The 26,898-nt window shown below is 36.3% G+C and overlaps 1 protein-coding gene across 1 annotated transcript in view; it reads right to left on the bottom strand.

Moving 5' to 3' along the window:
- Positions 1-26,898, bottom strand: part of cdh13 (cadherin 13, H-cadherin (heart)) — a 262,775-nt gene that overhangs the window by 164,355 nt on the left and 71,522 nt on the right. The window contains 2 exon segments of the mRNA XM_043216624.1: positions 1,219-1,332; positions 10,603-10,814. Coding sequence (XP_043072559.1) covers positions 1,219-1,332; positions 10,603-10,814 — 326 coding nt within the window.

Below are 26,898 nucleotides of genomic sequence, written 5' to 3'. Positions count from 1 at the left end.
GCGGGATCAGGAAAGCTCAACGAACTGGAATTTAAACACAGGACAGCTGTAGCGTGATATATTACCTTGATAAAGAAATGTGTAAGTACCGTAAACTTTGTTTTTGTCACAGAGCTTACTGGAAAATTCCTTTTGTATTTTTTCCTGAAAGAACCAAGGTGACGCTGAAGGTGTGTTCACGACATATCATTGCTACTCTAATTACAAGACACCAACTTGTAAAAAGCACTCACATCCTCGCAGAACACATAAGTACAACTTCGTTTTAAAATTGCGAAAACGATCCCTAAAACATATGTCAAATGACTTTTTTTATGCAGGTACAATCATAGATATGTATACGTAGATGTGTCTACGTGCTTGAAGCAGTCCGAATGGGGAATCTATGGGTCCAACAATGTTATTGTTTGAACGGTCGTCAAGGATACGCAGACTGCTCTTTGTTTCGGTCTATTTACACTGAAATGCAACCCTTGAGTTTGCAGTGTTTTCAAAAAATGTTCAGGGCCGAAAATGCCAAAGTAGTGTAAATGATAAATGTAATGGTAGCAAAAGTTCTGTATTTTTAAACCAAACTGCACTTGTGTAAACAGGGCGCTTTTAAATAAAGTTATTACTGCTCTTAGAAAGGGTAAACATAGATACAGTACAGACTATAATGTAAAAACATATGTAAGTGCTTATTTTTTTGATGTTGTTGTTTGTTTAGGTTAGCAATAAAACATTTATCGCTGTCGTTAATAATTTGAAAAAACAAACAAACAGTAAGTAATTATTTTTACTTGACATGCTTTCTGAGTTCGGCAATATTTAGCAGTAGCATACAAATGTAATGTGATTTTTCATGCAAGCTTGTTTTCACGCAAGCTTGTTTTGTTGACTCTGCCTATAGAAACTGATGAATCCAAGTCAGAAGATGTGACCATCACGTCTTGGATTTACGAGAATTACGGCATGGTGAAAATGCAGCATAACTTCTGGATTGGTCTACGAAAATGTGTGTTTCTATGCATAATTTTTCTGCTAATTCATCTGAATTTTTGGAACCAGAGCTAGGTAAGCTTGAAAACCAAAGAACTTAAAAATTGATTATTTAAACAACCAGGTAGCACTGTCACACTTATGTCCACAACACAAAATATGGTTGTCTAAGGCTATGGTGGCAATGCACATTATTAGGACTAAGTTAATGTCAAACAGCATTATAAATGGTCTTACCTTTCCAATTAACCTGGGGAAGGGGGCTCGCTGGTTCTCTGGGACAAACATGGGGGGCACCAGCAGGGACCTTTTGGATCGGTACGGCATCATGTCTGATAGGCCGAGGATCTCCTATATCAGGACAAAAAAAGTAACAAAAAATACAAGCGTTTAGGTATTTGTTACTTTAACACCAAAAATAGCATATTCAGAGGTAATTTTCCAAAGAGGTTTTATCCAAAGGGACTTCAGGAACATCCATTGGGCTAAGTGTTTTGCTCGAGGGGACAATGGTGATGGATCATAAATCACCCCTAGGAGGGTTTTAACCTACAACCTTTCAGTTGCCATTGTAGTTCTATAACCACTATGCTATTTTACACCACATTAACCCCATAATGTTATGAATACGTCATAAAATCAATGTAAATTTCTTCATGAAGGACACTAAACTCCTTACACCGGACACATCCACATAATGCTATTTGAATGGATAGAAAATTAGCCACAATACATCCTATTAGATACATGAGGGTTACTGATCTATATAGACACCTGATAGCGCTAATATAAAACTCTAGCAAGCACATCGATAAAAACAAGTCACGTTGTGCTCTTACAAAAATCATTAAAAGCGGTCATTACAGCAGTTCTGTGGCTTGCCATTGCTTCCCTTATTTAGATAGAAGCTTAAATGAAAGCCACGTCCTATTTCAGAAACTTAAACTAAGCAAATACTGTCGCGAGCTTTCCATCTGCAGCTCTTAAATTGAGTTGAGTGGAGAATGAGCCTTAAAGGGAAAAAAGTGACATTAAACAGAGACTTTATACTTGTATATAGGATAGCGTACAGTCAGCAGGTAATTATTGCAAAATATCATTCTTTTATGTCACGCTGATGGGGTATACTTTGCGATAATGACCGCCTGACTGTACATTATATGGCTTATTATGCTGCCACACAGCAAATAAGCGAATACATTGAAATGAAATATTGATTTTAGTTAAAATTATTTTATCAAACAAAGAAAAAGAGCACATAGAGAGACATTAACGCGGTCCCCTAAATCGGTTGCCATGGGTAATGGTCAATTATACAGTTAAGTAGTCATTATGGAATAATATTTGACCACAGAATGTCACAAGTGACTAATCAGAATGCAGAATGCCAAAAAAAACTATGAAAAAAGCTTCAAATCTCTTCCCACCTAAGGTGTATAAATGCAGCAAATAGTTTTTCTCTGGGTTTCAGGCTTCCATGCAACTACTGAAGTTTATTAGCATCCCAATTTAATAACCAAGCTAATCAGAGTCTCTCATGTTACCCTCTCTGATCCTTTCTTTCTTCCTCGCCATTTTGTTCTATTCTCTTTTCTTTGTCAACACTGTTGCAATTAGAGCCCCTAAGGGCAATTAGATGGCAGCACAAATTATATTTGTCACTCAGCATTGACAGCAGGGTGAAACGGAATATATTAGCACGGTGGCAACGACCCGTGCAAGATCCCGCTGGCCCTAGACGGCCATGTGGCACGAGTAAATGGTCCTATAATGTAATTTGATGACCTGGCTCAAAATGCTTTCCGCAAACCAATAGGTCAAGGCTTGGCTAAGTAGCATGCTCAAGCTAGGCCTTTCTGGTGATTCTAAAACTGCATCATCTGGATCTGCCTTTTTCACAATTTTCTGCTTATTATTTTTTTCGGGATTTCAGGAAGGTTCAAGAGTATTTATTTAAAACCTTTGTAACACTAAGGTGGAAAAGAGAGTGAGAAAAGTTGTTACAATAAATTGATTGGTTTTTCAGATAAAAATGCCTAAAAACAAATCACTGAAGAATTCTTGAAGACAATAGTTTTTATGGGTTGTATCTTATATATATATATATATATATATATATATATATATATATATATATATATATATATATATATATATATATATATATATATATATATATCAAAAGAATATATATAAGTGCATTTTGTCTATTAAATTTAAATGTCAACTAGTTCATAACAATTGTGAATATATTAGTATTAACATATATTTTCTGAAAACAGGTTTTAATATTTAATGCAATGCTACTTGTTAAGAAAACGTGTCTTATTTGAATAACGTTTAGACACTTTTTTGCTGAGTAGGAGGTTTTTGTGCTAGTCAAGCAACTGTCACTGAGATGAATGTGAATGCTAATGGATATCTTTCCCAAACCATTACAGACCACCTTGTTTTCAACAAACCAGCCATTTCAAAGTTTTGGTATCTCAAGAATAAAATGCAATTTGAGCTAATTGCAGTACAGTAGTGAAATATAAATGGACAAATGCAAAGACAAAATGAAAGTACATTAGCAAATCACATTATAACCTAAATGGCCCATCTTGATTTGCCTGGACAGAACATTCCATTTGTGAAATGGATACATCACACTACCATCTCTGGGGACAGCCTGAGCTATTAATGTGAAGAAGAGTGTCTTCAGTACTTTTCAGCCTGATATCAAGATTGATGGGTGACGTTTTTCAGGATATTTCCCAGCAAAACTGAAAATTAATCATAAATCCCCACGGATCAGTCTTAATAGTATTTCATATTTCAAAAAATCTGTTCTTGAAATGAATTATTAAAGGCTCCTGTTGTTTTGATGTCATTAGCAGATACACACCACTGTTTCTCTCCAAAATCTCCCTTTATTGAGGGAATTACTTTCACCGTCCTGCTGTCATGAGCAAAAGAACGCCATTAAACACAGAGATGAATTTTATTATCAGAGCAACTGCGGCATTAATAGCCTTGAAATGCTTTATAGTAAACAGTGGGAAAAAAGATTCTGATATCTCTGTTTGTTCAGCAAGGCTTTAGAAACCTTTTTCATGCTTCAAATAAGCAGCCTTTCAGCTGACTTGAAGCTGAGGACACGGCGACAGCATGCCGCCACACAGATCCCAGCATGCATCTGAACTCATTACAACAGTGAACCTATCTGAGCTGCATTACAAGGCAGAACGAGGAGGAGGAGGGAGAAAAGGGAGGGCGAAAAAAGAATGTCACCGCTTACCAACTGGAAAACAGCAGCTACAGTGACTACATAGTTTGTCAAGGTTGGAAAAGCACCACTAAGAAGGCACTTTTTGTCAATCCAGTCATTTTTATGTTTCTATTTCTATTTCTGTTTGCTTATCTCTTTTTCTCCTGTCCTCCAAATTCCAACCCGCCAAGCACTCCATAGACAGAGAGATACCCTTGACAAGCTATTTATTGTGTCCTACTCGTGTGTCATTTTTTGTTGGGCGGGAAACCATTGGGGTGCGGTCACAAACTTTCCATTTGCATCGGAAGCACAGCGCTTTCTGTCCTTGCTGGATGTCTTTGGTCAGGAGTAGCTAGCGGTGAAGTGATGGGGAAAGGCTGGATTCAGAGCTGCTGGAGCCCAAAGGCTGTCAGGATGACGGAGTGTACAAAGGTGGAATAGAACGGACGGAATAAAGTCATTTGTTTGAATTGGTCTGACATCATTCAAGGCCACATAACACAGCACATCATCATAACCTGGCTATATTTGATACGCACTCAAAGATGGTGCAAACTGATCTATGCAGTCATAATTCGCACACCTTTGAATATGGATCATTATTTCAGAATATTTCAGAGCAGTTTATTTCACATTATTCGTTTTTGAAGCAAATTAGGTACGTTTTAAAATTTGCATCTGTTCATTTATCAATAAAAATAATAACCGCATGAGTACAATTACCTTCTATTTGTAAACTGTGTTATTAAAAAGTCACTGAATATTTCACTCAAATCATTCAGAAATGTTGATTCACTCAGGAATGAAACAAGCAAGTCATTGAATCATTAATTTAAATGATTTGTTAAGTTTTAATATTTAAAATGTCATGGCCCTAATTGGAAAATTCACCCAAAAATGGGAAATATGCAATTGTGGGGTCTTCTAAATGGTGCTTGTTTTAGTATTAAAGTGCCTCTATTATGGATTTTTGAAAATAATGAATGAAAACATCCTGTTTTAAATCTGTGTATCAACAAGAAACATTCTCATATTGCCCACTCACTTGTTGGTCTTTTTGCATTGGTTTGAATCGAAATGCAAATTTATTCTTTGCCACTAGGTGCATTTTTAGAGCAGCAAAAATAGTGGTTTCCCCAGTAACACTGTACACAAAGCAGCATTGTGCTCACAAACGCTGTTTTATCACATATTACAGGCATGATGAAATCAAAACGAGACCAATCGGACAAATCACTGCAAATTAGAGTTACGCAAAAGAGGGGATTGGAGAATCGATGAGCAAATCTTTTGGGAGTTGCTGAGCAAGTAATCTTGCATGCACGTCAGTGTGTTATTGGGGACTCCCAAAACCAAAATATGAACCTTTATTACCCATAATAGGGGCACTTTAAAACTACACTTCTATGGACATGTAACATTATCAGTAGTGTAATAATTCAAACTCATAATCACACCTGAATCACCTTATAGAGATTGCTTTAAAGTTTATGTGTCCTTCAGCAGCTGTACTGAAACTTGTCAGAACAGCATCGCATCAGTCCCTTCACCTTGGCTGAGAGCACATTTCCTTGAGAAAGTAACCAATATGTCCTCCCATCATAAGGGGAGTTTATGTTATTCTCATCCGCTGCATAAGGGGCATAAATGACAGAGTGATGGGTATTAAGGTGAAGATGAAACATCTCCGTCAACTCATCGACTCTCCGCAGTGAGCAATGGAGAGAACAAGAGAGACTGATGGAACTTTAAGAACCTTCTCTGCTGGAAAAATGAAGGTCTGCGTTGAGGTTATTGATGAACTCCTTTGCCACTCTTCCCCGCTGCATTCTCAAGGACAGAAAAACGCTAGAACAGAGTGCAAGGTCTGTTGTATGCGTTCGCTACACCTTTCCACTGCCAGTGATGAACACTGTTGGCTAGAGTGTGCTGACATGCTGAAAAGAAGATAGCCATGAATCTTTAATGTTTCCTGTTCATAAATTACAGAGGTACAATCATCCCTGCTTCGGCTTTCTTCGCTCTGTGAGCTAGTTTGAGCTCTCATTAATAACTGAAACAGGGCGGCTTAAAGATTAGTGGCATACGAATCCCAGCCGTAGAGTACATTGCAACCGCTGAGCTGCATTGAGGATTACGGTTTTTGAAATTCTTCCCACCATTTAGCAAATAAATTATGTGCGTTAAGCAGTTTTAATATGTTTTAGCTTATTTTCAATCCCTGCAATCATCTGACGGCTCATGGTTAGCTCCTTGCGTGGAACTGAACCAGCAAATTTTCGGTTAACAGCTCTGGGCCTCAAACATCACGCCAACTCAACTGCCTTTTAAAAATGATGGTCAAAACTGCAATGCAAGCAACTTTAACATCACAAAACGAGCTGCTGGCTTATCGGGAACAAAGTTCAAGTCTAACGTAGGTCATGTCCTAATCTGTTTCCTCTCTCTCATTCATACTTCCCTGTCTGCACTTGACTGTCTAAAAAAAAATATATAAATCTAAAAATAAAATAACAAAAAAAAACTACTAGACGTATAGTGTTAAAGCTATGAAGCAAAAATGATCAATTGAAGTTTGAAATATACACAATAAGAGAGAGAATAAATTATATTTATATACACTGACACGTTTTCCATGATTGCCCCTAGAACTGTCAAAACCAGTGAAAGACAAACAAGCTATGTTGTCTCATTAAAGAGAGAGGTGACAGAAGACATGGAAAGTGTTTCTCAAGACAGTGTTGATTATTTTGAGTTTCAAAGTGAATCACTGTAATAATGGTTATTTTAGTAACATTAATGCTGCTGCTAATGGTGTGGGGCACTTGAATCTTAATAGCTGAGCTGTGAGTTCCCAAGACAAAAGCTGGTTTATAATACCTGAAAAACTGTTAGCATTCCCAATCATCTCAAAGGCACTAGTTTGGTTGCCGTGGGTTCCTTAAAATGTAGATGGCATACAGTTCTGGGCACAAATTTTTAAGGCAATCACCTAATACCAATGTGAATAATAATTTTGGAGGAACAGAAAAATTATGGCCTGACATGCTAAGAATACTGATTTGTTTAATTTCACTATAAGAAAACAACTAATAGGCTTAATCTTAAGCTGTGAAGTCTAAAGCAACAGAGAGGGAAAAATGCATTTAATACTTGTAAAATGTATTATATATATATATATATATATATATATATATATATATATATATATATATATATATATATATATGTGTGTGTGTGTGTGTGTGTGTGTGTGTAATTTATTTATTTTTAAACCTTGACAAAACACATAAAATGGAAAAAAGTAACAGTTTTTCTTTTTCTTTCTCACATACATTCATTTTTTTAACTAGGTTCTTAACTAAGGAACCACTGTAGTCTTTGAAGTGCCACAGTTGCCCCAGTCTTATAGAGTCTACAAAGTTAACAGCTGTTCTACAGCTCCTAAAACTTTCAGTCTTGTTAACAGTGCATAAAAAGCTAAAATGCGATCAAAACCCTCGATTTGCTTTTCCTTAGTCATCAAACCTCATCAATAATTAGGACTCAGGGTTGTCAGAGGCACCGCGTCCTTGTCATTTCTGCCATTCTGCTGCTGACTGCCCTATTGGGACGTATCATTACTCATTTCTGACTTCTCATTTATCCAGACGGAGAGAGGAGTCAGAGTGCCAGACAGAAGCCTATGGGTTTGCATTGCTGATTCTTTTCCTGTAGTGATTCATCCCAAAATTCACCCGTGTTACCCCAAACTTCCATAGGAACTGCTAGATGATAAATACCTAAAATGTCTATAAAACGATCAAAGCTGACAAGCTAAAACCTTAGAACGGTTTCAGATGTTTTATTTTTCAGCAGGGTAAGCAACTTAACCACTTTTACATTACATTACACCACCGGCCAAGGCTAAAAACGCCAATAAACAAGTAGGCAATAAACCAGACAGATTTCCAACCTGTAACCTTGTGACCAGGTCATCCTCTTCTTTAGAATAAATGAAAAAGGACTGTGAAAGAAAGAACCCAGTATATTTATTCTTGTTTTTCAACAGACTGAAAAGTACGAAATGTCAAGGTCTTACAAATTCACTGCATTTCCCCCCCCCCTGATCCCTTTGGTGGTTCCACAAAGAAAGACAGTCTCATTCACACAGAGAAACGCTAGAGAGCAAAACAAATCATGAAATTAATTTGTATATTGATCTGTTGTAAAATACTAAATTCTCACTTTTCTCATAAGGCCTTTTCTTCAGGCTTGCTGTGCTTGTATGGCGGTTAGAATTACATCAAGTCAGCCTCTGGGGAAGACGGAAGCCTTTTCCATTTCCACTCGCACTTATCAATAATCAAAATCCAATAAAATGGGCATTAAGTCAAATATGGCATCAATAAGAAGCGCTTCCCTTCGGCATTCACTAGCTGATGCGAGGTTTTCAGCCAGAAACAAACCAGTGGGTTGGGGCGAGCTTTATTTTTGAAGGCTTAGTCTGACTGTGATTACAGGATGTATGATCCATAATGACCCTGCTTCCAGGCTCTCGCTTCAGCCTCTTCACATGCCGCTGTTCTCCCCGAGCTCTCTCACATAGCAATCACTTCACTCATGCTATATATCTCATCTGAGAGTATAATTCATAGTTTATCGTCTCGAAGAGGTGGGAGCTAGTTGCTTTTCATTCACTATGGTACTACATGCAATATAATACAGATACAGTTTGACCTAAATGTTCCTATGAGAATTCTAGACTGCATGTGTGTATTGTACTTCTTTCTTGGAGGAATGAAATATTTTTATTTATAAAACATATCTTTCTTTCTTTCTTTAGGACGTTCAACGGCTTATAGCCCGGAGGAAGTATCTTACGCTTACCAAAGATATAAGAACAAAAGTAGAAAATGTTTTAAAAATGTAAATAAATCTTTTCTATTTTTCTATTTTAAAATATAATGCATTCCTATGACGCAAATCTGAATTTTCATCAGCCATTTCTCTAGTCTTCAGTGTCATATGATCCTTCAGAATTTATACTAATATGCAGATTATCTCAAGGAATATTTCTTATTTTTAATCAAAGATGAAAACGGTTATGCTTCTTAATATTTATATGGACACAGTGATACTCTTTACAGGTTTGTTTGATGAATAGAAACATGAATTGAAAGCTCAAAAGAGCAGTTATTTGAAATAAATCTTTTGATACAAATGTATTCATTTGCTAAAAAGAAAATCTGACAGACCCCAAAATTGTGATTGGCCTATACTGAAATTAAATTATAATCACTACTAACCAAGAAAAATCTTGAAATGAAGAAATTCTTACAATTTAAGCTATGATTTAAATTTTACATGTTATTGTCACCAAGCCAGCAGAGGAGCTTTACCCTGGGTGATCTGCGATCACTTCCTCTGCTGCTACTTCCTGTTCCAGGACTATAAAAACTGTAGCAAGCCACTCACCTGCAGGTTGCATTGTTTCGCCTGTTCTATTGTTGGTTCTCGAGTTTTCCTTAGTCTTTGTTTTCCTGGTTTTGACCCTGTCTGTTTACTGTTTCTCTGATCGCTTGCCGCCTGACCTGACCTCCGCCTGTCTCTGGATTTTGTTATTGCCTCGCCTCCTATATATCTGTTAGCCCTGTTCGACGCCTGCCTGTTATGACCATGCCTTCGTTTAATAAAAGCCTGCACATGGATCCGCACGCCTCAGACCGTTCCTTCGTGACAGAATGCAACCTGCAGTTGAGTGGCTTGCTACAGTTTTTATAGTCCTGGAACAGGAAGTAGCAGCAGAGGAAGTGATCGCAGATCACCCAGGGGTAAGAGCTCCCTCTGCTGGCTTGGTGACAGTTATAATATATTGTATATCTACTTAATGTTCCTTTTATTCCATCAGTTATAGCTATAATTGCTCAGATTGACAGTTCATTCTAATAAATTGATTCAATTGAAGCATGTAACTTAATTAGACAACATGCTGTGTTTTTATGTGGGTAGAAAAAAAAAGCCCTTTATGAACATAAGAAAAGCCCCAGGGGGGTAATTTTTCCGCCTTAAAAAAAAAAAAAGTTAATTTCTGCCACTGGTCTCCTCTAAACGAAATACGTGGCTATCCTCAGTGATTCAATGACAGGACATGATGGGTAATTTCTAGTCTGTGCTGGAGTCTCTCAATACGATGGCAGTAAAGACACACTGATTGACACATACGTCCAGTTCTGAAAGAACAGAATCATGGGTGTCCAGACAGACGGTGTCTCCAGCGTAGAAGACCATTCAAAATCACAAGACTGAAGCATTCGGGCCATTTAACAAATTCACACACACACATACACACACACACACACAAAATCAACTCACAGAGAAATGCTTACCCTGAGTGTCTGAGGAGATCTAGATGGTGCTCCCAAAATGGTCACCTCTGCCATGTCATCAACATGAACGTTGACACCGTGGATAAACATGACATCTCCACTGTCAATCACGTCTCTTCTGGGAACCAGATTCAGATTCTCGTCTATTAGAAAGTTAGGGTTCGATACTTCAAACTCCAGACCCTCATTTCCAGCGCAGTCATCGAAAACCACTGTAAAGAATGCAACAGAAAAGAAAAGAATGACTTATCAGCTTAGGAGAAATAGAATCTGACACTTAATACATCAAAACATATCATTTATTATACAGTATAGTTAAAAAGGAATGTTAACTGATAGGATAACTATTCTTAAGATGGCCGCATTCATTCACAAGTCACCTAGTAAGGCTTCCAATGTAAAAACTGTCAAGAAAGGGCTCTTTTGATGTAATATATCTCTTATGTTTGATGAAAAATGGACTTCAGTGGCAAAAAATGTCCCTGAAAGGGTGACTATGCCTGACGAAGCTATCCCAGCACTTACTCATCCATAAGCTAAAAGCAGGTAAAAAAATTGAATATGGCCCATTCATCAAAAGTTATTAACATGAAATGGAGAACTTTAACCCTCAATAATATCGACCCCACTTTCATCTTTACCCATCAGGTCTGACCGAGGAAGATACGGCCACAACGGGCCAGCTTATCCCCTCTGATCATGTCTGTCTCCATCTTATCTCGACGTCCCATACCTCGCTTTCACTCTTTGCGTCCTCTGTGACATATTCCTCCTCTCATTTCCCTTCCCCATCCCTCTTTCTCTCATCCATAACTCTTCTTTTCCTGTCCGTTTGCCATTCTCTTTGACACTCTAAGTTATGTTCTTGTAACACAAGGTGACCTGGGGAAGAATAGATGTGAACCAGGTAGCATGACCAAAAGTTCTTTAGTTATTAGTATATAGTTTTTCCTGTAAATAATAGCAGCTCTGCTTAATATTTTTGTGGAATATATATAAACAAACAAAAAAATTGCTTGATCCCAGACTAAAATCAGTTAACTTCATCATAAGTAAGAATCCAAAACAAGACTTTAAAGTGGCTGTTCAATTATACACTATTACAGTATAGTAACTATATCATTGTATTGGTATTATAATGCTCCCAATCTCACACTGTTCCTAAACTGGTCGCTCGGCGACAAGCAAGAAAGGAACCATTCCAATTATGTTTTCATTTTACAGTACATACACTGCAGTATAAAAAGCATAGCAGGATCTGTACAAGGTGGGAAATTTCTACAACCTTACAAAGGCTACACATGTATACACGCAAAGGCACACGCATTAAAACCCTCCAGAGATTCAGCCTTTGAACCTTCAATGTTTTTTTGAAAATTCTATTACATCCATAAAAGCTTAAGTGAGAACTGTAACCAGCTATAGCCACATTTAAATATGCCATTTAAATGCATTCAATGAACATTTCATTTGAGTAAGTGAGCTGGAACAATGCCAGTAACATTATTTTGCGTTCGCTCAGAAATCGCATTTCCGCTCAAAACGACTAATGTAGAAACACCGGTTCCAAAACCAGAGGTGTTTAGCATGACACGTCAATAACGAATGCCTCTGTGACCAATTACCTTAATTGCTTAGAAGCTTTGATATATGTTGCACGCTGCATGATGCCAAAACTGCTATAAAAAAAAAAAAATAAAACTTTGAACACCTCACACCTGTGTATGAGTTACACACAATGGGCATTTTTCTCTTCATAACTGCTTCCTTTTTGAGCCACGCTGGTTGTTCTGATAAAAAATACATGTATTACTCGGGCAAGCAGGTTTAGGCGCAATATGAAGATATTGTCTTGTTCTCTCACTTAAGCATTCACTACCATGCCATACGAAGCATCCTGAAGCGAGGACTGCGGTGATGCTAACAGTGTTAGCACGGTATGACCACAGAGCATCTCACATATCTGTTCAGCTAATTGAATTGAAGCAGAATCAGTAATGTGACGTTCTATCGATAACCTCCACGAACACAGGTGATGAAACTGCAGGTAATTCAATCAACAGTCATTTTATTGCCTGCAGAAGCACCTGTGTCTATCAAAAGGGATCATTCAACGGGTATTTTGATGCCTTTCAAGCAGATTCCCTTTTTGTGAGTTATTTTTTTTGTAAGCGATCCGGACACCCACAGAGGTAAAAACAAGAACGTTACTTCAAGTTTCAAGTGGGCACTTCAACTGCAGACCAAAAACAGACTGCAAACCATGTGTAGGTTTATGTGGAGGAGGCTCTTTCCAGGAAGCAGGCAGCATGGCAGGAAATTATGCATTATGCGTTTTCCAAAGTAAATATTCAAAAATATATCTGTGGTGGGAGAGGAATACAGGCAATTAGCACATTTATGGCAAATCAGGACAGGATTATTCAAGGATTATTCAAGGAATAATCCTGATATTATATACATTAACTCTGCAATGAACGGCGCAATAAAACAAACCAAATTTTAATGAAACTAAATTAAATTTAAATGAGATAATAAGAAATGCAGGGTACCATGGGGGAAAAAGTCAAAATGTCTTTTGATTGTGATATCTTTAGCGACAAACAAATGATAGTTCCTTAGAAGAAAAATACAAACCAAAATAACAATGCCCCTGCTGAGATGCCTTGAAATAAATCAGTCATTTCTTTAGGGAAAGGAAAATGAAAAGTGCAGAATGTTTTTTTAATTAAATATAATAAAAAAATGCAATATTGTGTGAGGAAAATAGTATGTCAAATTAAATAAATGAAAAATTTAATAATTGGTTTTAAATTGTCTCTCCCATAATGTCTAATGAAATCAATGAATATTATATCCAAATATTTGCATTATATTAAAAATGTTTAAGTAGAAGGATGTTTATAAATATTTTTATATTATATATGAGGCTGTTAAATATATAAACCTGGAGGAAAATCTTTCAAATTTATATTTTCATTTCATTTATTTTCTTATTCATTTTCACAGTAAATATTGTTCAATAGCATATTGAAAAAGAGAGAATAGTTCACACACACACACATACATATATATATATATATATATATATATATATATATATATATATATATAGTGGCTGGGTTTATCCTAGTTTGACCAGGAGTTTGCTGAAGATGCATTGAAGAGTCATATGAAAGAGCCCTGAGACACATTGAGGACCATGTGGTGTAGTCAAACAGAACCCTCTTCTACAGGCCCTGTATGTGACTGAAAGACACAGAATCACCAGGGGAAACAGAAAGATCATTCTTGGATTCTTTTCTTTCTGTCTTTCCCATACAGTTACTGATAATCATCAACAGCAGTAGCTCTCCTCAGCTGCTGTGAGCACTACAGTCAGAGTCAATCTCTCACACTCTGAATGTGATGTGGGCTCGGGTTAAGACACTGGGAGAGTTAGACTGAGGGTCTTAATGAGCTCCCGTGTTCATGTCTCTCTCCGGGCTCCAGGGACGGCAGCAGTGCAGGGCAGTGTGTGCCGCTGTTGTGTGCTGAGATCTGCTCCTGCACCTCGGATGTAATGAGTTCAGTCTGTCTGTCAAACTACCCACCTATCGCTGTTGCGGTTATCATCAACAGCACAATTGTAGAGCTCAGAGGAACACATGTGTGCTCTAATTATACTCTCAGCTTTGTTGTTTCCTAGCCTTTCAACTTGTTCATGCATGGTTTTTGTAGATGGTTTATTCTCTGAATGTCCACCTTTCAACAATTGCTCCTCTTGCTCATCTCAATCTCGCTTTTTGTCCTCCGCTCTCATCTAGATCTTCTTCTCGCCCCCATGTTTCTCAACATCTCACAAAGCCTTTGTCAAATTGTGTTTTGTGATTGCTGGTGTAACAATAGTCATCCATCTTAGGTCAGACAGTTAAAAGTGGGATCTGGGAAAATAAACTGATACTCTCTGGCAGCAGGTTAAAATGAGTGTATATCATAGGCTCATTTTTGTTGCCTCAGCCATAAATATTTCAAACTGACCATGAAACAGTATTTCATATCAGTTTTATTAAAACTGCACATGACAAGTGAATTACAGTACAGAGCTGTTTTTTTCTCATATATATTAACAGTCATTGTGTAAAGCATTAGTTTTGTAAAGCTACTAGAAATGCATCTTATTAAATAAATAAATGGGTAGTTGATATATCATCTGCATTTTAAAATAAAATAAAACAACATGCTGTGTGAACATGATAATATTTCTTTGGTCCCATTTTTAATGTATAGTATTGTAATGTATTTAATAATAGTAATAATAATTTATTGTATAATTTTAGAAGAACTGTAAATATTATAGAGATCTGAAAGAAGCAAAATGGCATAAAGAAATATTTTGCACTAATATAAAAGATGTTATTAGATGCACAGACTGCTAAAATAACAACATCTTCAAAAAACTACACTTCCCATAATTCACTGTGGCACCCCAAGAATGATCAAACACAGCAATTACACACCTAACGTTTACCCTTTGCTCTTCATTACCATGCATTAGAGCTAAAACGTCTTGGCCTACAAAACAGTCTAGAAAACACTAAAGCACACATCTCGTAGTAATTGCGATTTTCAAATATGCAACGTGAGAACCATTCAGAACATTTTGCACAGAGCAAGAAGAACAGTAGTTTTGTTATTAGACCATTCTTTCTTTTTAAGAAGGGAATTAAAAAATAAAATAAAAACCTAGATATGACATGAGCCATCACCTCCCTGGCTATTTTGCCTTCACCTCGGCTCTGTTTGTTAGGTGCAAGCAGGGTAACTGGTTAGTGCTGTGTCTACCGAAATCAATACAAATCAAATCCACTGAAGATTTCTCTTCGAGCACTTAACCTTTTCAACTCGGCCGTTAGTTTATTTATCTTCCCCAACACAAAAGCTTTCAGGGCCATTCTGAAACGAAATTCCTCCACCAACACGCGTATTTGTGCACAAACCCGTTGTCAAGCATTCCTGCTTGCCCGCATAATTGAGGACGGTCAGGAAAACATCCATTTGTGCTTAACAAACAGCAAAGTCAAAGGATTACTCTTCGCAGAAAACCGAATGGAGCAAAGACACAGTAAATCTCTCAAGCGCCACATATCTGCTCATTTCCCTTTCCATTACACCATTTTAGATTGCTTTCAATGAGAAGGGGAAGCTCTTTATAGTGTGCCAGTAGCAAAGCAAACAGTGTCAGGCGCTTCAAAGGCAGCGGTGAGTGTTTGATGGTATTGTGTGTTTGTTGCTGCAAAGGACAGGAGTGTTTTGGAGAGCGTATAGCTATGGACCGCTTTGATGTTGGCTGTCAATAGCAGACCCCTCTCGTCTTAAAAGAAGTGTTTTTGAGCTCAAATTGCATCGTGCTACGAGGATTAGCTTGCACGAGTTGTGCGGTGAGCGGAATTCAAATACACACATGGGGACCTGTTTATACACAGGCGAGCATTTTATCACTGATATGCACATTACATAACAATAAAGCCCAGATCTGATAATTGCTAGAAACATTTCATTTACTTATTAAAGCTGTGTCAATAACTGATAGTGAGAAACCTCAACAGAGCGCAACGGTAGAGTTCCAGTATAAAAATCTCATTAATTTTCTCCACAGCATAATTGATTTTTAACAATAACTAATAAACCTTTTCAGAAAGACCTACCATGAGCTTTGAGCTTTTTAAGCAATGGTTTATGCTTGTAGAGGCCACGATTTTATATGGTTTCTTTTTACACTCTTCTTACAAAAGAGTTTCTCTTTTTTGGCATCCTTTAACATCCGTGGAATCTTTCCATTGCACAAAAGATTATTTACTGTAGATAAAAAGTTTCTTTAGATAATTACAATGTTCATTATGCAAAGTAAAATGATCCTTTGGGCAACCAAAAACTGAGTTTTTCCATAGCTTACAAAGAGTCCTTACTTTTTTTTTAGTTCAAATTTCTCTTCAAATCAGCTTTGACATTAGTTACATGTTTCATCAATACATTTCATAGCTGGTCATGTAGTTTCAAATTTATAGATCTTTATTTAGAAATTCAAAAGAAATAAATGGGAAAATGTTTCCAAACCTACAGACATGGCGTAAGCCAAACTGTCTAAAACTGAAAGTGTAACTTGAAAGTTATCTGATATAAACAAGTCCAATCCTTCAGGGTGACTAAAATCACACTTATAACTCATAAAAATAACATAAATCACACTTCTATTTTTTGATTCCATCTGATCGGAGGATATCAAAAATGTGCGTTTGTGCATAAATTTGTTGTATTCTGACTGACTTTAAAGTCTGCAAGTATGTGATCATCAGTATATCATGTCAAGTTTATCTATTTACAAAGTCGGCAAGTGTATGATGCCTAGCATTCTAAATCTGTTTAGATGTTGAGCAGCCATAATGAAAGTCTATGAAGAGAAAAAGACTCATTTAAACTACATGTGGCTGTAGCATAAATCTAACATCACACAATGTAATTATAGTAATTAGTGAAAAGGTACAGTACAGTGACCATGATTTTGTATGGTTCTGGAACAACATTAATTTTAAACAAAACAGGCTTAACCCTTACATTAACCCCTATCATTACATTACATAAAAAGTTTTGTAGTTTACAAAAAAGTCTGAAGGACCTGATTAGTTAGATCAGATGTGTATAATTAGGGTTGAAGCTGAACTCTACAGGGCAGAGTTTGAAACCCCTGTTCTAGGACAAACAAATATGCCGTTCCAGAAACAGAACTTTGCCGAACATGACATTTTCAAAATATTTCAACAGCATTTTTGGTGTGCTCAAGATTTAGAAAATAGTTGTTTGCATGCTACATAAATGTCAACCAATTCTGCAATGACAACGTGGTGTTTGAACCTAGCTGCGTCTGCACTGATCCCTGCCTTTAACTTTGGATTACACTTTCACTGCGCTATCAGCAGGCTTAAAACCCTGCAGTGGGTATCTAACACTAATTCTAAGTGTTTAAATTCCCACTCTCCTATTGATGGCTGATGGTTTAATCACAATTAACCAGCTTGTTAGAATGTTAGGATGTTTATCAGGAGTCAAGTAAACAGTCACACAAGATTTAGCTCAGTGGGAGGCAATGACTAGGATGACATTTCAGTGGCCCGTACTCCTGATCAGAGGTGAAGCAACCAGTTTGATTCAGCATCTGATCTCACGGCTCTAGCCAATCACGCTTCATCTCTCTGTAGATGGGTTCTTCTCCAGCTGTGGGCTCTTTCAGTTATCCATTGAAGAACTGAAGCCTCTGTCTAACCCAGGCCTTTCATGTTGGGATTCTCAGATCAAGTCCATTAAAGGGCTGATCTAACATTCGCTTTAGAAGTCACAAACATAGCTTCCTGCTCCATGGGTGGGCCAAAAGCCCATTTTCCATTCAGTGCACTGAGTTTTGACATATTAATACTGTAAAGATACTAGCAAAGCCTTTTAAAGCCAAGATCTGAAGCAAAGAAGCAGCAACGAAAAATGTCTACTCAACAGTTGTATGGTCTGCGCAGCTTTATAAAGACATCAATCCTTGGGTAAAAGCGTTTCTTATTCTGTCTACTGAGATTACCGTCCTTGACCAACCAACCACATTTTCATCTGATGTATCGAAACACCAGCTTGTAGGTATTCATCCTTTGAGAGTTATGGACAGGTCAGTGGACTACAAAAATGTCAAATGTAATTGAAGGTAAGTCTCCAAACCAGCTCAGTAATCCCACACATTCTCCGCTCACCTCCACCTACTCACCTCTTTGCTTGGTAATAGTCTCAAGGGCTCTCTTAACAAGAGCGGTCTGATCCTTTAGAACTGACCGTCCTCATCACCCTGGCCTGCTTTTGTCTCACAACGGCCTAGTCGGTTAAAACACTGTGTCTTGAAAAGGACGATTAAATATCGCACCTCTGCCTGAACCACAAAGACAAACCCATTGGAATTCCTTCAGATTTACACCGGGGCTTTTCACAGGAACCCATTGACATTCACAGCTGCTCAGTTGAGGGGAAGTTCAGTGAAATTGATCTCTCTAGGCTGGTGGGTAATCACTGAGCTAGAGCCAACCGGATTCAGCTCTGCTTGATGGCTGAGCAACCTTGGCCTAAGCCAAGCACTTTGTTCCCCGCTGTTCCTTGAGCCTTTTCACGGGTATCCAGCCAGCACAGTTGTGTGACCCCTGGAACAGTGTTTCAGTCATTAACAGGTACCACAAATCAGTTTTTGGGTTTTCCTAATAGTAAAAAGACCTGAAATAATACACACAGCTATCATTTCAAATTTTCCAGAATTATTATTCCTTTTTTTATATTATAGATGGATAGATAGACATCTTGCAATCAGTGTTATAAATTATAAATGTAAGTCAAGAGTTTGTTAAAATCCATTTGTGGGGAGTTTGCTCTCTCTGCTATTGAACATTAGGAGATTGGATGGTCTTTGTAAATGGGGTGAGTAGCGGACATCACTGATTCAAACACCTACTCAGAAGCTTTTATTCTGTTGGATCCACTGGGTTATATATAGCAGCCATCACTGTATCACCTCAGACAGGTAGTAAGATCTGAATTGTGACTTCAGGCATTCAAAGATGTCTTTGTACGCATTGAAATATGATGCCTGCACATATTTCACGAAGTTGTGTGAATGAATACTCACATTTGGCTCAAAGCATATGGTGGAAGTAACCACCAAGGCTAAGAGTCTTTCAAGTACGTAAAGTCAGACAGACCTGTAGTCATCTCTTATTTCCACAAGGAACGTTTCATACAAAAGTGAAGTACCTTGGTGAGTCTTTCAATTTCTGAATACATAACCATTAATGCACACTGCAGCTCATAACCTAGAATACATATATTTGCGCACAAACTCATGCTACCTGCTAATACTAAATAGCTGGCTTAACTAGATTTTGAGTAGTCAGAACAAACTGCTTTTTAGTAACAAGCTGTTGTTATTTCTGCATAGACAGCTTATACGAAAGCAAACTTTAATAAATGGTCATCTTTAATTATCCGTTCATTATTTCATTCCAATGAATCACTACTTAAAATAAATAATTTTAATTAGCCTAATAATTATTACTAGTGACGCTAATTAAGACAGACGCATTAACTCAGCATACAGCATGTATTCTAAAATTATGAAGTCTTATAACAAAACCATCTGCTTTGGTGAAATTTACAACCTGCTCCTCTGCACACTGATGTAAAACAATTTTGTTGCAGTTAGCTCTCACTATTTAAATGTTATTACAGCGTGATACCTAATGTGTTGTTCGACGAGATAAAACATTTCATTACAAGTCGATGCGTTGCATATTTCAGTGAAACCTGTCATTGCTTTTGCCAAAAGTGCACGTAAGTGTGATCTAAATCAAAGTTTCTTTAGGAGACAGACATATATTTACAAGGTACTTCTCTTGTAATGTTAAAAGCAGGAATACAAGAGATCCTAACCTTAGCCACCCACACAAACCAGCCCACACACAAACACACACATTTGTTACAGCATACATGCAGCTGATGTGAATGGACAACAATAGCCAAGAGTAGCCGGCCAATTACTCTGCATTCATCTGAGACTGCTATCTGCATTTATCGGAGAGCATAATCATAATGTAGTGTTTTTGAGAAGGCTGCTCTCAAATATGATAGTCTTGGCAACGGTGAGTAGGAAGCGAGTTTAATTGTTTTGTTTTATGAACAGGATGCTCTTCTTTTAGATTTTATTAAGAGGTCTGCAAGAAAGAAAGAAAGAAAATAAAGAGAAAAAAATACATGAAATGCAAATAAATAACAGGGAAAAGACACATTTCAATAAAATAAGATAAAAAAAGGAAAGCTATAATTAGTTTGCAGTAAAAAAAAGTGTCTAAACTAAAAGTTCCCTTATATATTAGTATATATTCATTGAGCAAAACGAAATTAATGGACTCACGTCTGAAGGTATTCTTCAACATTGAGACCGTATAACCTTTACTAATTTATATCAGGTGACTGGAAACTAATTGCCTAATTACCAACACAATTGCTTGTTAAATGTGTCCTTAACAGATAAATAGATCACTGTAAAAAATGATGTTGCAAATACCAGAATTTAAATGTCACAGTGGACGAAGAGTGCAGAAGCCGTAACACTCCTATCAGGTGAATAAAAACGAATGTACTGCATGTGAGTCATTTCCTCCATCCACAATATTCATTCTGCATCAGTAGAGATCATACGGTCAATGTTAATGCAATGCATCTCAGCACAAGGGATCTACCCGATCGATGGAAAATGAGTTTTATTTTGCTATTATTACAGGTAATGTTCAAGAAGAAAAAGAAAAAGAAAAAAAAAAAAGATCAGTGATGCTATAAACTTAAATCAGATATTTTAAACCATTACAGGGACCAGAAACGAAGTGCAAAAGCAGAGGCCAGTATGCTGGATGCCATCAAGTATAAGAAGCAATTTCAGCTCAATACCCTAAGGGTGCTCCAGGGCAGCAGTTCAAACATTTTTTCTAGGCGAATCCAACAAATCACATCAGTGGATTAACTGTCGGAATAACTGTTGTGTTTGAAGCTCTCGGTTCTAATGTTACAGGTCACAAATTCTCTCGCAGTAGCCTCTGAGTTCAGCTACATTCTGCGCTAGCTTCATGGCGAGACTCGACATGTGCTTTACAGTGTATTACTGCAGATTAGCAGAAGAGTTTGTACAGTGTGTGTGTCCGTGTGTGTGCGCACTGTATGGTAATGATGGTGAAATAATGAGAGCATGCGCTTATGTTTTTTTTGTTGTGGTCGCTTGTTATCTCTTAGAGTCAGCAGGCCAGAGCAACAGGTTTCATCCGACATACACCCACACACACACACAAATTTAAAAGCAATACAAATTTGCAAAACAATTCAAAATGTGCCGCTACTTTTCTAATGTAGTCCTGATTGAGCCAGTCGTACACAAACATCTTATCCAAAAAGAAGAAATCAGGACTGTATGATGTTTTACAAATGCTAAATAACTACAAGAATCACTACATAAAAAAAATTATTAGAGCAATAGAGTGAACGTTTGATAGAATGATCAACAGAATGTGATTTGCTTGAACTGTTTTAAAAATTGGCTATGATCAGCTCGCTGCTGCTGGTCATGAAAAAAAATCTTATAAGTGAGTACCCTCGGAAGAAATCATGCAGGGCCCCCTGCAGACTTACAGTATATATTTTGCAAATATTTACATGTATATACACTTATATTCTTATATATATAAACATATTTAATATATAAACACAACATATTTTTATTAAATACATACATGTATATGCTTGTATTTATATATGTGTGTGTGTGTGTATATATATATATATATATATATATATATATATATACATGCAGTAAATATATTATTTAAACAAATAATTATGATTAATCATGATAAATTGTTTGATTAAGCATATATATATATATATATATATATATATATATATATATATATATATATATATATATATATATATATATATATACACAATTCAAAATTTTAAAATTGCCCTTTTCTAAGTATAGATTCTAAGTACATATAATAAATACTATCATTTATCAGTTATCCACCACTAAACATTCAAACAATTACCAGCTTATCAGTATCCGCCAGAATTGAAATATCATGCATCCCTGCCAAAACGCAAGTGCCTCAAAGCAGCTCTGGGTTCTCAGGAACTATAGCACAGAAGAAAAAGTAGAGACTGGCAAACAGAAAAGACACACAATGTGTGAACACATACTTCACAGAATGTCAAAATCCCCCCTCTCCAGCAGAACGCTTTAAATATGCCACAGATATGAGGGAAAGCAATCTAAACTCACTCTATTTTTGTTTTGATTTTCATCTTTTTTCTCACCTCACCCTGTGATTTAATTTGAGAATTGGGAAACATAATGTTCTGCCATCACAGAACAACGGCCAGAAAAGAACCTTGGGCTTATTAAATTTTAATAAGGTTCTCCAGGCAACTTTCCCTCGCCGTAATTGCTTTGTGTATTTCCCCTATGGGGACCCTGCTTCTTGTTTGTTATCGACACAAAGCCGCTGAAATCACAGCCAGCTCTCTCTCTCTCACACACTCTCACTCATCGCCTCACTTACACCATTTCATTTTTAAAATAAACATTAAATTAAACATTAATTAAGCTTTAAGTTGATATTCAAATGCCCTAATTATCATCAACTTCCCATGTTGTTCAACAACAACAACAAAAAAAACAACCTGGTCTCATAAATATATGTACCTTTATGGGCTTTTTGCACAACACCGTTTTTACATACCATAATGCACATTACATGCAGTTTCAAAGAGAAATGTCCATTGAGTTGAACTAAAACACAGGTTCAATATGTGAACCCTGGGCCATTTTTATTATGTCGATATAGGTATATGTATTGCAGCGGTTCATAATTGAAATATCTGTGAACTTTTGCCAAATGGTTAATGCTCTACTCCGAATCCAACCCCAAACCTACCCAATAGTGTTTAATAATGTATTTGTTGATGCAACCATGACATTTCAAGTTCCTTTAACACAGATTTGAACTCTTTTGTCAAATCGTATTTACAAGGGATTCAAACCGAAGCTTCTCGTCTCTCAAGTACATCTCTGTACTCCGTGAACTACCGAACAAATCTAGCGTCTATACATATGAACCCATACACATCAAGCTGAATACGTGTGATGCCAACATTCAGAAGCATCGGTTTTCAAATATCCCAGTGTATAAATATTGTTATAACATGATATTGCGCAAAAGTGACACTTTATTCGAAACTCTGTAAATGTGCACAAAAAGAAATAAAAGGTTCCTCTAGTGTTCATCAGTGATATCAAACTCCAGTGATACGTACTTGTTGGTAGGTATTCCGTGTCTCGGTAAAAAGTGCACCGAGGTGCATTCATGCCATGAGAGCAGGTAGAAAAAAAACAACACGTGGCCACAAAAAGTGTCTGAATCAACTCCAGATTCCACAAAAATTCCACCAGCAACAATTTGCAATACCGTGAGAGTTAGGCAGTTTAAATTTAAGGCTACTTACTCGCATCACATTCGGCAAGCATTGCATCACTTTGAACTGGTAGGTGGACCATGAGAAATAACAGTGTTGAGGTATTTGTCAACATTACAGATGTCACACCATCCTACATCGCAATGCCACATACGTATCTTGCTCTCACAGATCAGGTGTGAAACCAGCGAATCGCCTCCATTTTCTCTCCATGAGCAATTCATTAAGGCCTCTAATGTAATAGCAGGCTTCTTATGACAGAATGCCTCCGATTCTAACGGAGCTATGAAAGTTAACTTTTCACAGACAGGAAAATGACGCCTTCCCGACACTTTTCCTGCAGAGAAATTGTGCCCCCTTAGGTAAAAGTGAGCGACGGAGAAATTAGCCTGCCTCGCTGATAGCAAAGCCACTTTTTTTTTTTCGCGACATGTGAGAACAAAGAAGGAACGGCTGTCATAACAAATATAGAGTCTTCTGTGAAGTGTTCAGAGAGAAAGGAAGAGACATTTATTTCCTTTCACTATAAAAGTACCTTAAACGGTGCCTCTCCAGTTTCTGCTTTAATTGTAGTGTCACTATCCTGGCGCTCGTGATGACATCACTTTTTGTGGAGCACCAGCAAACTGAAATCTGCATCTCACGGCTGTTATAGATTGTAATGAGATTATAGATCATCTGAGATTTGCATTAGAATGTGTGAACAAAATGTGAAGCACATTACATCAAGGAACTATTCAGAAAGTGAATGTTTTAAGAACATTTTAAAAACTAACTGTTTGACTAATGAAATCTACATTTTGATCTATTTAGGTTAAAGGTTTTCTCAAACCTAATGTTGACAAACATGCTTTGTGAAAAGAGTCCAGGAGAGAGACGTGAATGAAAAAGAATGAAGAATTTTATTTTGTATTCATTTTTATTTTTATATGTTATGTATTATATTTTATATTTCTATATTATTGATATTTTAGTTTAGTTTTTGATTGATGAATCAAATGTAATTTTTGTCACATTGATCACCTACACATTTAGATTATAGTCATCCATTAACAATCGTATATGTGTTAATTAGTGCTGTATGGGAAATTATTAATCAATAAGCTTTTATGTATTGATTTAATATACTTATATGTATATATAAAGACACACACATACAGTATACATATTTTGAATACTTGCATATATTGTATTTCTATGTTATGTATCCCATAATATATATATATATATATACAGCACAATGCCAAACAATAGGAGAGTAGTGATACAGCATACTTTCATTCTGAGTTTTTTTTTTATATATAGTAAAATGCTTTATTATTTAAACATTACTTGTATGATTTAAATCTTTCATCGTGTTGAAATCTCTGTGCTTAATATATTACCTTAGTTTGAGTATTTTTTTGTTGCGCTATCTCTTGAGTTAATTACACCATGGGAACAAAAACAGACTAAATATGTTCTGTTTTTCTGTGTGGTTATGAATAAAGATAATTACCAAAAAAAGGACATAAATACTTGTTGTCTGACAAACAGCCAGTCACCATTTAAAACAATAAACCACTCAAATATCCTCCAGACACAACAAAACGATTGACGTAAATCTCTGTTCAGCATATACAAACTGACCACTATCAGTAAACTTTCTTTCTTTCTTTTTTTTCGCTTGTTCAGCCAAGGGCAGAGCTTTTTGAAGTTACTCATACCAGGGTTGAATTACTTCAGAAACAGCATTCTGAGCTCTGCTTTTATATATATTTATATATTTGTATGTTTCCATTAAGTTTCTTAAGCTCAGGGTTTTGGCTGAAGCATCTGTGTTTGATCTAAAAAATCGCTCAAGGAATCCAAAGAGGATTGGTATCTTAATTTATCATCACAACAAACTTCAAAACGGGTTTATTAAAGGCATGGCTTTTTGTCGAAGCTATTTTTCCCTTCTTCTCTTTCACTGGGTCATCTGGCGTCATCAGTCAGCAGAAAAAAAAAGAGCTCTCATCTTAACAGCTGTCAGTCTCTCTTGACAGTTCACGTAAGAGTGCTTATACCGGTCTCACATCAGCACACTTCAGGTGAATGACTGCCGGCAGCTTTCTTGACTCTCTGACAAGAAAAAAGAGTGAGGGGGGAAAAAAAAAATAGGGGTGACTGTTTTTTGTACTGAATCCTTTCGGGCCTATGGAAAATGTAGTAACCTAAAAGGCAAAGCAAATTGCAAATAAAAATGGAGATGTTTGACAGTATATTCAAGCTGCTGAATGGACACTGTCAAGCTTTATAAACACCAAGCATCGTGAAAGCAAATAAAACTACTCTATTTCCAGCAGAGAACTAGAATAATGCTTATGAACTTGTCATTTAGACATTCAGAAATGAGACTCAAGAAATTGTGACTATCCCTTTAAATGTGTAACAAAGTACTTCTCAATCTTTTATGAGATGAAATACAAAGTTCATCCTTATACCATGAGTACCTCTTCTACTTCTACACCAGTTTGTCAAAGTTGGCACATGATGACCTTTGATTTTGAATTTTATTATTATTTTTGCATTAAATTGTGAAAAACAATATAAAATAAATACAAACATTTTTTTATTTTTTATTCACTATTTATTTTATTCACTATTTATTTTTATTATTTATTTATTTATTTATTTGTGTATTTATTTATTTATTTTTAGCATTTTTAGATAACATAGCTGTACATAATGCAACATTGAAGTTTGCCCCAAGTCCATACACAAACTCCTTTTTATTCCCAAGTAGATTATTATTATGTATCCTTTAGAATAACTTCATTCACTTTATTGACAAATATTTGCCCTCAGTGGGTAGACACAAAAAGCATAACATTTTTTATCACTCTAACAATTATTCATTCATACATTTAATCTTAAATGTCTCTAATAAGCAGCCAGAACTTTTACAGAAATCATATTATATTAAATAGTCATGTACAACAATTAATCATTGTAAATTGTATGCAAAACAAAATTATTTGCATACACTGTATATATTATTTGTGTACTGTGTATATTATTTATATATGAATACGCACACATACAATATCTATTTTGACATACTGCATAATTTATAGTATATATAAATATATTTAATAAATAGACAAAGTATTTTTCAAAGCATGTGTGGGTATTTATACATACATAATAAATATACACATCACACACACATAAATTATTTAGACAAAAACGTATTTA

The sequence above is a fragment of the Puntigrus tetrazona genome, chromosome 18 (assembly GCF_018831695.1).
Source record: "Puntigrus tetrazona isolate hp1 chromosome 18, ASM1883169v1, whole genome shotgun sequence".
NCBI lineage: Eukaryota > Metazoa > Chordata > Actinopteri > Cypriniformes > Cyprinidae > Puntigrus > Puntigrus tetrazona.
The sequence above is the reverse complement of the archived record's forward strand: the minus strand, read 5'-3'. Positions and strand labels throughout refer to the sequence as shown.